General features: G+C 53.7%; 6 protein-coding genes across 6 annotated transcripts; 2 read left to right on the forward strand and 4 right to left on the reverse strand.

Moving 5' to 3' along the window:
* Positions 1–864: 864 nt before the first annotated feature.
* DL89DRAFT_270810 (uncharacterized protein) lies at positions 865–2,363 on the forward strand. The gene has a single exon (XM_040888831.1). It carries the CDS (start codon positions 969–971, stop codon positions 2,277–2,279), a length of 1,311 nt encoding a protein of 436 aa, XP_040739756.1. The 5' UTR covers positions 865–968; the 3' UTR covers positions 2,280–2,363.
* Positions 2,364–2,437: 74 nt separating this feature from the next.
* Positions 2,438–2,829, reverse strand: DL89DRAFT_310734 (uncharacterized protein; the record flags this gene model as incomplete). Its single annotated transcript, XM_040890968.1, has 1 exon — positions 2,438–2,829. The coding sequence occupies one exon, from the start codon at positions 2,827–2,829 to the stop codon at positions 2,512–2,514; it is 318 nt and encodes a 105-aa protein (XP_040739757.1). The 3' UTR covers positions 2,438–2,511.
* A 1,355-nt stretch (positions 2,830–4,184) lies between these two features.
* Positions 4,185–5,504, reverse strand: DL89DRAFT_227475 (Pkinase-domain-containing protein; the record flags this gene model as incomplete). Its single annotated transcript, XM_040884860.1, has 2 exons — positions 4,185–4,704; positions 4,768–5,504. 2 exons carry the CDS (start codon positions 5,502–5,504, stop codon positions 4,185–4,187), a joined length of 1,257 nt encoding a protein of 418 aa, XP_040739758.1.
* Positions 5,505–9,024: 3,520 nt separating this feature from the next.
* DL89DRAFT_310736 (cleft lip and palate transmembrane 1) lies at positions 9,025–10,999 on the reverse strand (the record flags this gene model as incomplete). Its single annotated transcript, XM_040890969.1, is given in 3 exon segments — positions 9,025–9,759; positions 9,862–10,047; positions 10,067–10,999. 3 exon segments carry the CDS (start codon positions 10,997–10,999, stop codon positions 9,250–9,252), a joined length of 1,629 nt encoding a protein of 542 aa, XP_040739759.1. The 3' UTR covers positions 9,025–9,249.
* A 566-nt stretch (positions 11,000–11,565) lies between these two features.
* DL89DRAFT_260907 (adaptin ear-binding coat-associated protein 1 NECAP-1) lies at positions 11,566–12,214 on the forward strand (the record flags this gene model as incomplete). Its single annotated transcript, XM_040885826.1, has 2 exons — positions 11,566–11,826; positions 11,849–12,214. The coding sequence occupies 2 exons, from the start codon at positions 11,566–11,568 to the stop codon at positions 12,212–12,214; spliced, it is 627 nt and encodes a 208-aa protein (XP_040739760.1).
* Positions 12,215–12,341: 127 nt separating this feature from the next.
* On the reverse strand, positions 12,342–13,728 carry DL89DRAFT_296075 (uncharacterized protein; the record flags this gene model as incomplete). The annotated part of the gene is made up of 4 exons (XM_040890714.1): positions 12,342–12,392; positions 12,449–13,106; positions 13,150–13,352; positions 13,381–13,728. 4 exons carry the CDS (start codon positions 13,726–13,728, stop codon positions 12,342–12,344), a joined length of 1,260 nt encoding a protein of 419 aa, XP_040739761.1.
* Between the last annotated feature and the right edge of the window lie 2,017 nt (positions 13,729–15,745).

The following is a 15,745-nucleotide window of genomic DNA, read 5'->3' on the forward strand; positions in this document are numbered from 1 at the left end:
TAAGTGTATCGTACCCGAGACACAACACTAGGTTTATAGGAATAGCTACAAGCCGATCACAGTCTACTGAATATTCCCATATCAAAGAGAAGCATGTGGCTAATTGCTACACATTCTTGTTCATCAATGCAGTGTGCGACGATACTATGCAAAAATCTTGACCTCGAATTGAGAGCAGAGGAGGTGAAAGCCACTAAAAACCTTTGGGTTTTGCACCTACGCCTAGCCTCATTGCTGGCCAAGGGATAAAAATGAAGTATTTCCTAGTATATTGGCCAAATGGGCTACCCCATTTGACTATTGCACATATAACCTAAGATATCCTGATAAAGGTGCAGGTGGCTTGGCGCATTATCAAAATCAATTAAAGCTGAAATATCTACACGTTTTGACCCACCTATGCCTACTTGTATCGCAATTTATTAGTAGAGCATATATATTTCTCGCCATAGCCTGCCCTCAGAAACATCAGTCATAGTACATACAGCCGATGTATTCAAAAGATACATTCAAGTGTAAAAAGGCGACCTCCTGTTGTTGGCGTGCAGGACTCGGATTGTATTGCATAGTTGTAGCTTGGGAAGTGGCATTTGACCAGGAATTGGACCATAGATGGAAGAATTTTGTTGCAAACGTCCCCAAAACCATCGTCCAGAAAACTACAACACTCCGCAATTAGCATCAGTTCACACAAGTTGATTAGAGCTCCCTGTATTCTGTCAAAGGGCTGGGATTGGCGCCTCGACGGTTTATTTTTTGTACTGGTGGCGTATCTATTTGTACTTGTTGCTTGTTTCCGTGTTGAAATAGCCGAATACCCACAAGGGACTGCATCACCTGCTTAGCCAGACTCACAAGTGGCTGCTCTTTTCTCTGCTCTTTTCTCTGCTCTTTTCTCTGCTCTTTTCTCTTTTTAACCACTTGTTTGCTCTTTGCAGTTTTGCTTTTACTCTAACGCTATCTCATCTATGGCTGTGCTGACCAAGATTAAGCATAGCATCAGCTATTTTCCTTTACTTGCGGATGTCGGTGCTGCACTATCAGCCTTTTCATGGCTGCAGTTAGCTCAACTATGCTATGTGTCGACCACTGTTGTTATAAAGTCGGTTTATCAGTACTATCGAAATGGACCGCGCCTGCCGAAGTGGGACCTAGCAATCCAGCTGACAGTTGATCTTGGATCCAGTCTGTCTAAGGTCGTGTTTCCATATCAGACAAATGACGATGACATCGAGCGCATTGACTTTCACAAGATTGTGATTGCAGTTCGCAGATGGGGTGACAAAAAACTAGCGTGGCCAAAGGAGAAGGGAACATACCGTAGTCACAATATCAACACACAGGAAGTAGAGATCGACATAAGCAAGCTTGCCGATATCGAGATAGTCGGGACGAAGCTTACCAATCTTGCTCAGAATGATATGGCGCTCCAGGACCCCCGAATTCTTGAGTGCGAGATTATCTTGGGGAACGCTGCTATCCAGACGCTAGAATCCCACGCTACCAACGCCGGCAATCTCCTTGATACCGTTCCTGTGGTGAAAGATGAGAAAATCGTATTGTATTTTCATGGCGGCGGCTGGATCCTAGGAAACATTGAGACGCACCGGGGGATAACGGATGAAATCTCCCAAGCATCAGGCACTCGTGTTGTCTCTGTCAACTACCGTCTATCGCCAGAGCATGCTTTCCCAGCACACCTGCTCGATGCGTACATCTCCTACTGCTTCCTGCTCAAGCAAGGGTTCAAGCCGTCGAACATCGTTGTTGCTGGTGACAGCGCTGGTGGACAGCTGGCCCTTTCGCTGACTCACCTGCTCCGCCATATCGGAGCGCCAGTGCCAGCCGGCCTTGTACTTTTGTCGCCTGCTACAGACCAAAGGCACATCAAATATGAGCATGATGCGCCTGCTGTACTCGATTATCTCATGTATATGCCTGTTGAGACACCTGCATCTATGGTGCGCCTGATGATCGCGCCTGGACAACCTCTGAGTGAGCTGATGAAGAGAGAGCTCGAGTCACCACTCATATCGCCTATATATGGCTCGTTCAGCGGATTTCCATATACTCTGATCCAGACCGGCGGCTGCGAATGCCTTCTCGATGGAAATATTGCCCTGTGCGAAAAGATAAGAAGCCAGAATCCTGATGTGCCCGATATTGTTCGGCAAGATGTGTATGATGACATGCCACACGACTTCCATCTCATATTTCCGTATCGGCGGGAAGCTAGCAAGTCGTATAAAGTCATTGGTGAGTTTATCAATAATCTCTGAGCTCAATTGCGGTATACGCCATCTTTGAACTCCTATATAGCTACAGATTTTAGCTGCCAATAAATTGGGACCATACGCTACCGATACTAAATGAAAAGGCATTTTTATAGCAACAATGATAAAACTGCAGTGTAAAATGAATATTCTGGTGTAGGTATGCTTTCTATATGATTGCACAGTGGATTTCTTGGGGCGTATCTGGCAGCAGCCGCCACTCGCGTGTGCACTTTCCTCAATAGCCTTTTGTAATGGTATCGCTAGATCCATCGTCATTGGGGTCGCAGGTGCGGCGGTTCTTGAGCCATGCGTCGCCACTGGGACAGTGCTGCCATCCAGGATGCAGGTATCCGATGTCCTCGAACCAGTGGACCTCCTCCTTCTGCAGGAACATGGCAGCGGAAATCGAGTGCACCGGGGAATCTCCCCAGCGCTCGTAGAAGAAGCCGCCTTCGGTCATTGACCAAGGCATGCTCATAAAGTTCTCTTCAAAGGGCTCGTCATTCAGGAACACATACGGATAGTTAGACCTTCCGTTGAATTTGTCTTCCATCTCTCGCATCAACGTGCGGATGCCAAGCCAGTCCTGGTTTTGCGCCAGCAACACGAAGCAGGGTTTGGCTGGCTTAGGCTCGCTTGGATTGTAGCTGGCCCCAGATGAATAGTCGGGCTTTGTTGCCTCTGTGAACGATGTTGTAGTTCCATGCAGCAACGGGTTTTGTGCAATATACTACATTTGGGAGAAGTAGAGTTCTGTCACCAACGTCAGACTAATAACGATATATCAGGTGAGCGGGCTTTTCACGCTAATGGTGTATATTGAGCGAAGCTTCGGGACAGCCATTCGGCCAAAACGAGTGAGGAGTATGCAGAAGAGAAAACAATTGCATGCTAAGTTACTGGCAGAAGAGTCTGTGTTCGAGTCTAGTTTGTTCTGCATCCAGCTAAAGGAACCACTATCTAAATGCCCATGGGCTTTGTTGTACAGGGCAGAATCTGGGACGACGAATGGTGTCATCGCAGCTCACTAAGCGAATAGCATTAACCTCACAAGGACCATACAACAGAACTCGGATGGACATTTTGTAGTGTAGCCTTGCTGACTGCTCGTACTTGCATCGTAGTCTGTCATAGGCCAACCAATTATTCCAAATTTGCATGTACCGAATGCCAAGCCCTGATTTGCAACTGGCGGAAACGCAGAATGCCAAGAGGCAGTGTCTACAGAGCTACACCGCATCCATGTAGAGCGGTACCCTTGAAGCACTTTGTATTATGCTTTCCTCCAAACAAAACATGCTACTGCTGACCAGAAGGACGCAGAGTCAACAGCAATGCAGCCAGGCATTGTGTGCAGGCGCATGGATCTCTGCATGTCTACAACTCGGCATGCAGCTTGGTCTTGGCAACTGTACCCAAGTTGTTTCCAAGCGAAATAGGCAGACCAGCGAAACTACCAGATATAATATCCTCTTCACCGATTCTGTTCCGTTTGGAAGGCTGCACGTCAGCACACAGTGGAAGATCGGATAAGCACACACGGACAGTGGGCTCAGGTGCACAAAGTAAACAATACCCATCTCACCATCAGATCCCAGCCAAGACTGCTGCACAGACCGAACCATATAGCCTGTCGGACCATCAGCCACGTGAGCAAATGCATCCGACCATTGGGTCTGGCACAGTCACATTTGTCACACTTGGTTTGCCAAATGCATACATTTCCACAGGCATAAAAGTGCTAATAGTGTCAGTGAGGATATAGATGGGGGATATTATTAATACGTATGTGCTGATTAAGGACTAAGAGTGGCAGATATGTAAGGTGATGAGAGGAGTTAAAGGATAAAAGGGTATAAATGGATGGTTGGCGGGAGATTTGTGTGCATATTTCGGACTATGCCGGACCTACTCATTGTCGGCGGCATCGACTAACGGAGAGACAAAGGAGAAGCCCGAGAATGCAACATCGCTGGTGGAATCAGCCGACTTTGCCATACCCTTGGTGTACTCGACCTTGTCATCCTGCCCCTGACTTGACGTGTCAAACATGCCATTAGCGGTCTGCTTTGTCTGCTGCGGGAACGCAGCAAGCTTCGACTGCATCTCGAGCTCAGCCTTGCGCTCAGCCTCGGCCGCCTCTGCCAGGATATCCACCTGGCCCTCGGCTAGAATCGACTCTGGGATCGGCTCGTTGCGGAACTCGGGGTCAATGTTGCTCAGGTCAAAGATCGAGCTGACGTTCGGCATGAACGGCGGCGCGTACTCTTGGCGGTAGATCTTGCCCCAGTCGATACCATAGAAGAACGCATGGCGCTTGACGTTCTCAGTGCCAAACACGCCGGCTCCCAGGCGCTTCTTCGGATCGCGCTCGAGGATCCTGTAAATAAAGTCCTGTGCGAGCCGCCCGATGCTTTCGCCGGGCACGCTGCCGCTACTTGAGCTGTATGTGCCATTGCCACGCAGAGGAGGCGGCAGAGATGTCGGGAACCGCAGCGGCTCCTGCAGGATCCGCCTGTACATGACGTTATTGTCCTGGTCGTAGTATGGCGGCAGACCAGTCAGCATTTCGTAGAGAACGGCGCCGAGGCAGTACCAGTCGACCTCCTTGCCGTAGCTCTGTCTCAGCAGAACCTCGGGTGCCAGGTACTCTGGCGTGCCGCAGAATGTGGCTGTCTTGCCACCTTCCTCCACCGAGTACAGCGCAGACCCCTCCGTGCGCCAGACGATCGGACCGACCTCCTTGGCCAGCCCAAAGTCGACGATACGCACATGCCCGCGCGCATCCAGCAGGCAGTTCTCGGGCTTCAGGTCGCGGTACACGACGTCCATGCTGTGGAGGTACGCCAGCGCCGAGGTGATCTCGGCAGCATAGAACCGGGCACGGTTCTCTGCGAAGCGCCGCTCGCGCTGCAGGTGGAAGAACAGCTCGCCGCCGTTGACGTAGTCGAGGCAAAAGTACAGCTTCTCCTTTGTCTGGAACGCACACTGCAGACCAACTAGGAATGGGTGCTGCACAGTGCGCTCCAGGACACGGCGCTCTGACATTACACGACGGATCTCGTTGGGACGGCCACGCAGCTTCGACTTGGAGATGACCTTGATGGCCATGACCTTGCCGGTGTCCTTGTAGCGGGCAAGCATGACCTTGCCATAGCTGCCCTTGCCGATGACGCTGAGGAGATGGAAGTCGTCGAGGCCAACCTTCTTGGGCTTATCGACAGCCATCTTTACGTCCTGCTCGGCATTGGCGCTAGCAATAGTGCCCATCAATGTGTTGACATTGTCCGCCATCATGGCACCGGACAAGCGGCGCTCGCGGTGCACCTGCTCGGCCCCCTCAGCACGCGCAATGCCGCTGCTGGCTATCCGGGCAGTGACATCAGTCAGCGTATCGTCTTGGGTCGTGTCCATCTCGATATCACTGCCATCGTATTGCGCATAGTCGGAGTCAGTGGCATCGCTGTGCTCCGCCCACTGCATTGAGCCGACCATATTCTGCGCTTGGAGGCCGGCGTATGCAAGCTCGCGCGGGCCTAGCAACTCGATGTTCCCGTCGGGCATCTGGGCAGTGCTAGGCACGCGGGTCTGGGCATCGTCGATGTATTGGATATTGCGGCGCAGGCCGTACTTTTTGCGCACAGCAGACTGCTCAGCACCTGGCCGCTTCTCGGCGCTCACATAGAGCTGCGGGTCAGAGGCCTTGCGTAGCAGCTGCGCTGCGTCGGCGTCGTTCATGAGAGTTGCAAACGGATGCTTTGGGTTGTCAATGCCCAGTGGCGGGTAATTGCCGGGCTGTACACTGTCCTGCTGCTCGGCGGGGCGTGACAGCGAGCCATTGGGGCTGGTTGGCGAGCTCATGTAGCTGTCCTTGAGTGTGGGCATCGAGACCATGCGCTCGATCGACGACCGGCCGGTGTTTGTGCGGTTGGCCTTGATTGACCACTCGTCAGGCAGGGGCATGCGCTGCTGGGCAGCGCGCTGGGTGTCGTCGATAGATATATCGTGCAGAAACAGCTGCAGCTCCTCGCTCGGGCAGACGTCGGTGTCGCTGGTGACGCTGCGCAGGAAGGTGTTGAGCTTCTCGCGGCGCTGCATCACGACATCTGGCGATGCGCTGAGGCCAGGCAGCATGCGCTTCGGGAACAGGTCGCCCCAGACACTAGCCTTTTTTGGGAAGCGGCGGCGGAGAACCTGGAACAGCTCGTAGAATTCGCTGTAGCGACGCGCCACCCACCACTGGCCGGTGCGACCCGAGACCAGTATTTTATAGACCAGGTGCTTCTTCTTGCCCATGCGCAGGCCGCCGGACTGCTCACGCGTCTCAACGCTCGTGATGTAGGCGGCAAAGGCAGGACCGCCCTCGGCCAGCGTCTGGTCGCCAGCGCCCATGGACTCGAGCACCATGGTCGACGAGGCTGTGGTTGTGCTGGCGTTCGAGTTGAGCGACCCGCGGCTGTTTCCTGGCCGCAGGTGGTACTTGGAGAGCCACGCGCCAAATGCGTTGCTGCCGCTGCCCTTGAGCGTCGCCTGGCTGCTGTTGCTGGTCAGCGACGCATTCGGGTCAGCCTCCAGGGATGTCCGCCCGCCCATGATGGTGTCGGCTGGCTGCTGGCCATTTTTGCTGTAGTAGCTCGAGATCTGCTCTGTGTGCAATTGGGACACTATACCGTCGATCTGCGGGTTTGTGTGCATCGCACCTTTGCTGAGTAGGTGCCGAAGCGCGGTAGGGATGCCATTTGCGTTGGTGTTGTCCATCGGGATTGGGCTTCTAATAATTATTGTTTGTTGGTAGCAGCAGTTAGTAATGTGCGGTTGGATAGAGGGACTCGTTGTTTCTGAAAGGCAATCGGATTCTCCTGCTTTGCGGCCGTTGAATACGAAGTAGCAGAGACGTACAGGAATCAATGTAGTGGGGGATTTGCCTTCAGAAATTCGGGGGAGGAGATTGGAGGTTTGTGGTACGTGCGAGTGGTCAATATCCTTGGTATGACAAAAAGAAAACAGAACAGAGGCACGGAATACAGGAGATGCTGGGCGTGTAAATGCAAATTGGTTGCTTGCTGCTGCAATAGTGCGCGCTGTGTGTGCGAGTAGGGAGGCTAGAAAATAAAGTTGGATGGCTAGGAGAGGCGGATCGGAAGGAGGGCGTGAATAAATGGGATGTCTTCCAGAGCGTGAAAGGGGTCGTAACAAATGGAGCACAGAGACTAAATATAGAGTGAGGGTGAGTGGTATCCCCCAAGAAGAAGAGAAAGAGAGGGTGAGTGGGCGAGCAAGGGAAGCCCGAATGGATGAATGAAAAGGGCAGAAACGAAGAAAAGCCTACTGGAGAGAGTGCAAGACTCCTTTCTGCCATCTCCATAGACAAGGGAAATAGCAAATGCCCAATGCGGAACAGGCAATGTGCTAGGGTGAGCAGGCTACGTATAGTATCCTGCATTTATACTATTCCTCTGCCGCGTATTTGCAACAAAAGATCCGAAGAACAGCAGGCATGCATCGTTTGCCGAAGGACTCGCCGCAGGACCAAACGAGACAATACCCCATGGCAATGCCTCTCTAAGCCCCCCATCACACACGGGCAGTGTATGAGACCAGCTAGTGAAACAAGCAGCGAAAAAAAATAAAAAGACCGCTTGTGCGAGTCCGCTGTGGTCCCATCACCGGGTGGCTTTTATTGGGTGCGGGCCATGAAAATGGCATGGGCGCGGGCGTGGCTGACTTTCAATTTGCTGCCTCGGACCGCGACGCCTGTTGTATCAGGCCATTTCGTATACTCCCGCGATTCCGGGCCGGAAAGCTGCGTCTGACACTGTACCTTTTTGCACAGAAGCTATCTGCGGATGTCTTGGTGGTGGTGGTGGTGGTGGTTGAGATTGAGGTTGAAATTGAGGCTGTGATTGTGGTTGAAGCCGTGGAGTGAGAAGGGTCTAAGCGGAGTTTGAAGTCAGGCGGAAAAGAATTGTGAGACGGAGAGATTAACTCTGAAAGACAGTAGAATATAAGGCGAGGAATTGATGGGCGATGTAAATATGGTGGGCGATGAAAACAACAGGAGAGAGAAAGGGGACCGCTGGCCGGACGAGACAGGGTGTTAAAAAGGAGCACTGACGGGATTGACGAAGCAGAAATGTCGCCACTATGTGGTATCGATGGTGGGGGAGAGCGACCCGCGGTTGATGCCTGAGCGCTCAGGCAGGAAGCCCGGCTCTAAGTGTAAACAACTTTGGTGGGCATGTAAGAAATAATCATCCGCTGCAGCGCGGGCCTGGCGAATAGAAACTTGCATATCCAATGTGTTTGGGATCGCCCACAGAAAAAACAGCAGGAGAAATCGTCAAGCTTGTGTGCCCAGCGGCGACGCTAGGCTGCCGGGGCTGGCTGCCAGAAATAGAAATTTTCCAGCGCGTTTGCCCAAGGCTGAGATAAAATTTTTTGATGGCGACAGGTTGCAGGTGGCATGATTTTTTTCGCTTGAACACTGGGCCTGAGAGATCATCATGCAGCGGTGCATACGGTGTGGCGACAAACCGGTACTGCGTCTCGTCCGCATTGTTCTTGCGCCTGCACCGCCGCATGCCAGCACCATCAATCGGCCACGGACCAGCACAGGGCGGGCTTGGACTTGCTCGAGGTGCATATAGTTTGTGTTCCGTACGTACGTGTGTTCATCTGGATGCAGTCCATTAGGAGTGCGCAAGAACAACAACAACAAAAGCAATCATAACAGCCTGCACCGCCCGCGGCGTGACCACATTGCGCGCCGGTTGATCTTTGGCGCCCGAGCCGCTCAGCAGGCGAATCCATGTGGATTTCACTACAGGCCATTTATCGCAACTAAAAAAAGACAGCTGGCAGGTGCAAAAATAGCCACAGCTACAGCTGCGGGCCGTGTTGAAATCCTGCGCTTCCTTAAGGCAAGAGTGCACGGAAATGTAAACAAACGCAATATGTTGAGTAGAAATGACGCTCACTTGTCCTTCTTGGGCTCGGCAGCATCGCTCTCCAGGGCGTCTGTCTTGATCTCCGCCTGGGTTTCTTTGCCGACCTGCCCGTATTCATTAGCACGCGAGTGGTCGACTCGGTAGATCCAGCGCTGGTACAGGTAAACAACAAACACAACATCGTCGCGCAGCGTCGCTAGGCGGTGCAGCCACGGCATCTTCATGACCCAGCTAAACAGATCATCAATGAACGTCGACAGGGCCTTGTAGGCAAAGGTGCGCCACGGCATGTGCGCGACGGACTTTAGTCGGTAGTTGATGTACAGCTGCGGGATCATCATCATGAACCCAAACGTGTACACATACCCAACCAGCACCGACAGCACAAACGAGTACCACGACCTTTGCTCCTGCGTGAACAGCGAGTAGATCGCATACACAAGCAGCAGCGGATAGGCCACGTAACTTAGATACTTGTATGCGATTTGGTCGTACTCGCGCGTGCTGCTCTCCTCCTCGGTCATCGCCTCGTACGCCTTGACGGTTACCACATACCCGCCGATGCGCACCAGCTCCCTGCGAGTCTCCTTGGCCTGGGCGCGACGCCGAACCTCCGACTCGGAGTCATAAGTGCCGACTGGGACTGCCTGCAGGTCGACGGCACGGACGACCTTCCAGCCCTCGATTACCACACTGACAGTGTTGCTGATCAGGATCATGTAGCTGGTGTTGCCGCGGTTGTCAAACAGATACAGCAGAATGACTGCCTCGAATGCCACATTCATCAGCATGGTGCGGATGCTGACGCCCACCGTGTCCTGCTTCTTGCGCCAGAAACTGCACGTCGTTTTTGAATGCCAGAAAGTCGAACAGCGAGTGCAGCAGCGTGACAATGAAGGTGATGGCCAGGAGCACCGGGTTGGTGTCGGCCAACATGCGCTTCATCTCATCCATGCCCGATGATCCCAGATCCTCTCCAAACAGGCCCTGCTCCTGCTGCTTGGCCGAGTGGTCCATGCTGCAGAAGACCCGGAACTTCCATAGCGACAGACTGCTGACTTGCACATGCAGAGGCAGGGCACTGGTGGTCTCATTGATCAGCGACATGTGCGACTGCAAGCGCCAGAAATCGTTGACGAAGAATATCGGCTTCATATATGTCAGGTGAGACTGCGGGTCCTTGCCACGGACATCTGCCAGCTTGATCCACTTGTGCACCACCGGGGGCTCGCTTGAATACGGATACAGCTCCATGCCCGAGTCGACAATCGCCAGTGTCAAGTTCGGGTACCAGTAGCTGACCAGCTTGCCGTCCATCTCCGATTCGCGTGCCTCGCGCAAAGCGCGCTGCTGGTCGCGGGCAGAAATCTCCTCGGCTGTCAGCTCCACTCCGCTGCCCTTGTGTGGAAACTCGACAAGCTTCTTGACGTGGTCTGGCTTGCGGTACCTTACGTAGTAAGTGAGCGGCCATGTTACCACTGCTACGTTGTCAGCGTCGTAGTTGTCCTCCTTTGGGTGTTTGCCGTAGCCATTCCGCGTAAACACTGCGTGCGCATACAGCGTGCCATTGTTTTGCACGCTTGCCGATGCCGCCAGCTCCAGATCAGCCTGGTAGTTGATCCCGGTGTCGCCATACAGGATGTCTTTGACCTCCCACGCAGGTGACTGCTGCTCGATCGTGGCATTACTGCACGCGGCGTCTTCGTTGACATACAGCGCCAGCGACATACGGTCACCGTACCGCCAGTAGGGCACCAGGGCTGGCGTTACCGTCATGTTGGCGAACTGATCAACCGCTGGTTCTGTGGTGTTCTGGGCCGCTTCTGTGCTTGGGTCGCCACCAATGTTCAGCAGCCCGCCGCCAAGTAGCATCGACACAAAGTTGAACAAGACCATTACGATGGCCAGTGTCTTCAAGAACTCGTACACTGTGTCCCAGAGCGACTCTTGCTGCTGCTGCCGTTGCTGCCTGCGTGGCTGCTGGCTGCCGGTCGCAGTGGCCGGTGCAGCCGACTCTGCGTCCTTGCTACCCTCCGAAGCAGCTTCTGCAGCAACCGTCCCTCTCTTCCGCAACTCTGATTTCGGCGCCTTGTCATCCACCATTTTTTGCAAAAAAAAAACTTATACAATGTCTAAACAAGAGCTGAGCTGAAGAGGACAGCTGAGGAGCTCGTGAAACGTTGTTGCCTAAAGCTTCCTGTGCTGCTGAGCAGCACCAAAAAGCGCTGGCTCTACGATCGCCGGCAAACCTGCTAAACTGCTTTCCTCTCTTTGCATTCCCTTTCTTTCTGAATTTCAGCAAACTTGCCGTAAAGTATAACTTCTTTTTTTTCCTAAGCAGAATGAGCGAGTTTGAGTCTCTTCTGTTTCTCTCCAAGGAGGTGTTCGTGTATCAGATCCCGCCGCGGCAGGCCAACGCCGGATACCGTGCGACAGAATGGGACGTAGATAATCCGATATTCAAGGCCCGACTGCGCGTGCTGCTGGCCGGCGAGGAAAAGTGCGTGGTGCGGCTCGAGGACAAGGGCACAGGCGAGCTGTTTGCTGCCTGCCCCGTCGACCCCAAGGGTCTGGCCGTTGAGCAAGGTGCTGGACTCGAGTCGGTACTTTGTGCTGCGTGTGCAGGACGAGGCCACCGGCAGCAAAATGTACATTGGGATTGGATTCCTCGACCGCTCTGAGGCATTCGACTTCAACGTTGCTCTGGAGGACTTCCGCCGATCGCTGGTTCCCGCTGAGACTGGCGGCTCTGGGAATGCCAGCGGTGCCACTGCGCTGGCCGCTGAGCCGAAGCTGGATTTTTCGCTCAAGCCCGACCAGAAGATCACTGTCAAGATGGCTGGATTCAAGAAGAAACCTGCTGCGTCCGGACAGACTCCGGCCAGCAGCGTCGTCGGACAACCCATTCTTCATTCCGCCGCCACCGCCGCCGGCGGGTGGCCGTCGATAGACAACCCCCTCCTCTGCCTCTTACGACGCCTAGCGGCCTGATCTTGCAAAAAAAAAAAAAAATACAGTACTTGCTAGCACCCTCTAGACTGACGTGCTGTGTAGGCGAAAGGTTCAAATGTATATGTAAATTGATAGAAAATTAGTGTACATGGCTTATAGGGAATGCTTAGTTGTTTTTGTCCTCGCGGATGTGCTCCTGCAGGGTCTCAATAGCACCCTTGGCACCGGAGTACGCACACGTAGATGCCAAGACCCATGATGCAGACGCCCGACAATGAGCTGGTACCAGGTCACGCGGCTCCAGCCGAGCAGCTTCAGGTAGCAGGCAACAGGCACGATGAACAGCAGAATCGACGTGCTGAATGCACCGACCAGCGAGATGATATCGCCAAAGTACGGGATCACGATGGCAATGGCGGTCATGATGCCAAAGAAGATTGTGCGGAAGATGAACCGGCCAATGAACTCCTTGACACGGCCAAGCTTCTCCTTGGTGACACCCAGGGCAAGCTCGAGCTCAAGCGACAGCGACGCTGTCATGACCGGCGCGGCAAAGATTACATGCATGGCAATCAGGATCTGGGCAGCCTTGGTAGCAGCGTTGTGCGGCAGGTTGTCGAGCACGGGCGAGACGACCTGGTCGCCGAACGCCCAGTAGCCGACTGTGGCGATAAAGACGTATGTGCCTGTCACGACCGTCATGGCCGAGCCAAGAACGCGGCTCCACATGTTCGGATTCTTCATGCTGGCCTCAACACCAGGCATCACAACTACGGCACAGAACGAGAACGAGATACTGGTCAGAGCCAGAGGAACCCCGCTGCCGATGGCCGACTGATGCGTGGCCTTGTGGTGCTCGAATGGGACGTTGCCGTCTCCCTTGTACGGATACATGAACGACTGGATAATGGCAATGAGGATGGTGACGATGCTGGTGGCAAAGGCCCAGCAGCGAGAGGATGGCGGCTTCCGACATCTGCTTCAGGGAGATCGTGGCCAGCCACATGACCAGAGCGCAGATAACCATCCAGGTAGTCTTGCCGATGTCGTGGCCGTCGGCCATGGCAATAGTGTGGAAGCTGGTGCCCGACAGGATGATGTAGTCGCCGACAATACCGATTACGTAGATGGCATGGAAAAAGTAGATGATGAGACGTCCGGGGAGGCCGAAGGCTGCCTGGCCGATCTGGTTTAAAGTTGCGCACCTTGTTGCCGCTCATCATGTACAGCGACTTGATGACGAGCATGCCCGTGTATGTGCCGATGATGCCCGACATGATCACGAGCAGCAGTCCGATCCAGCCAGACTGCTTAAGAGTCAGCGGCAGCTGCAGACTGCCCGATCCGATGATGACACAGCAGATGGTCGCAAATGCGCCAAAGGTCGAGCCTTTGCGCTCGGCCTGGCCCTCGGCGCGCTTGGGCACAGTGCTGAGATCCGAGTTGCTGTCGCTGGCCCCAACAGCGCCGGCGCCCTTGTCGTCGCTAAAGGAGAGGTTCCAGCCACCATTCCCATTTGAGGAGCCTGCTGTCTTGAAGCGGGGAAGATGCATTATTTAACCAGCGTGTTCGAGAGTGGATGCAATACTGTATACCCGCGTGAGCAAAATTAATAGTGTACGAGAAATGCGCGGATGAAATAGCACGGATAGCACGAGGAATTCTAGTTGTAGTTGCCGGAGTAGAACTGCTGTCGCTTTGCATTGCTGACCAGGCCGCAGACGCCTCGTTATATACGCGATCGGAAACGGCTGGCCGTGCTCCCCTCCATCCCCTTATCGCCCTCCGCCAAATCGAAGACAGTGAATATGAAAGGGGGAGCCGTAGAGCGTGTGAGAACACTTGCCCACTGGCCCCACCTCCCCGTCCCTTTTCGGCTGTGTATTGGCGAAGGGCATGGAGGAATGTGCCACGCATTGCGGCGGATCCCTGGTGTTCTATACTGCGACGCTCGGCTACTTTGCCTTTTTTCTCTTTCGTTGCTGCTGATAGTCGAGCCACCCAAAAACGGACTCCAGCATTTCCATCTTTGGGTATTATCCGCAATGGCCAGCGCGCCCAAGACCACCGTTTTCCAGTAAAGGGGCGAGGATTCGCCAGAGGACAGATTCGGTCATAGTCGATCCTGTCCTACCGAACAGTATGCGACAAGCTGTGCACTGGACGGTGGAAAAAATGTTCTGCTTTCACAGCGCAGCCGCCGGTCGCCATAGGTCAACTGACCTATATGGCAGCCCGTCCACTCCGGTTGCCCAATGAGTCGCACATTGCGTCAGGCTCGTGGCAGGCATGGTTATAGCTCAGCTGCCAAGCGTGCTCTCCCCCCAACATGATAAGATTAGTGTGAGCTGATCACGCCTTGACGAGCTCCTGCTGACTACTGCCAATGGCCAAATACACAGCTGGACGCCATCCTCAGGTGTACAGTAAACTCAATCGACTTCCCAGAACATCAGCCATGACGACATGCTGATTGCGAGACCCGCAGCCTCGATTCGTGGTCCAGATCTTTGGGGTATGGGGAGGAGCGCAAAACAGCTAATGTACCTGGGTCTTGGGTGATCTGGCTCCAGAGCCCTCCCACCATTTTGTTGAGCTGAACTGGCTCGCAGTTGCGTGACAGTGTGGGCTGCCTTTTTTTTTTCAACAGGTTCCACTGTTGGCCGGCTGCGGCGCTGGCTCGGAGGATGTGTGGCAGAGGAAATTGTTGCGCACTGTCAAAGCCCGCACCTGCATAATCGACTGCACGCTTATCGGCCCCTAGTGGCGCTCAGGCATTATCAGTCCTACAGGGGAATCTTCGGGGATTTTTTCTTTCTGATAATGCGCCGAAATAGTCTGCTGTTCCATGTGTTGATCCTGTCCAACTAGAGACACTGAATAGCAATTCTGGTGTGGGTATACGGCGAATATACAGATCGGCTACAAAAAAGCTGCCTTTCAAAGAGCTCCTCGCAGATAAGGGAGCCGTAAAAGTAGCAGTAGACCGCTCTGTCCTCCCGTTCTATAGCGTGTTCTGTCACAATTAATACGGGCAATCTCCAAACAAAAGACGCCTCTGTGCGTCTCAGAAGGATTGCTAGATCGTGGACAGATGGCGGTCACGAGTGTCGGAATGTATCTGGTACCAGGTGAGGTTGGCGTTCGATGACAACTAGCCGTGATAGCGAACGATCTGCTGCTCACATATGCTAATGTGTGGGGGTACATCGGCGCATTTGCATCGTGTGCGGGTGCGACCATATCTGCTGTTGAAGCAGTAGTTCGTTGGTCGTTCGGGAACAATAGCACTCGCAGATGCGGGCTTCAGCATTCAATAGACCCAGTGCCCTGGCTGAGGTATGTCCGCATATCTTGGTGGCAGTGCTATCCCATCGTTGCGACTCGGCTCGTGCTGAGCGGTTTGTGCCAGCCGGTCCGTCAACGGTAGTAAAGTGGTGGGAGATAGTGCTGCGCAGTTTTGGTAATTGAGCTGCAGCCCAGTGGCTGAAAAAAAAAAAAGGACACTCTGAGTTACTATTAGGGTCCAGGATCGTTCTTTGGGCTGCTGCAATCCGGTTTTGCTGCTGT

The sequence above is a fragment of the Linderina pennispora genome (assembly GCF_002104995.1).
Source record: "Linderina pennispora strain ATCC 12442 chromosome Unknown DL89scaffold_24, whole genome shotgun sequence".
Classification (NCBI taxonomy): Eukaryota; Fungi; Kickxellomycota; class Kickxellomycetes; order Kickxellales; family Kickxellaceae; genus Linderina; species Linderina pennispora.

What these genes read in the sequence shown, in the direction of transcription:
- DL89DRAFT_270810 (XM_040888831.1), top strand. Translation starts at nt 969, where the DNA reads ATGGCTGTGCTGACCAAGATTAAGCATAGCATCAGCTATTTTCCTTTA.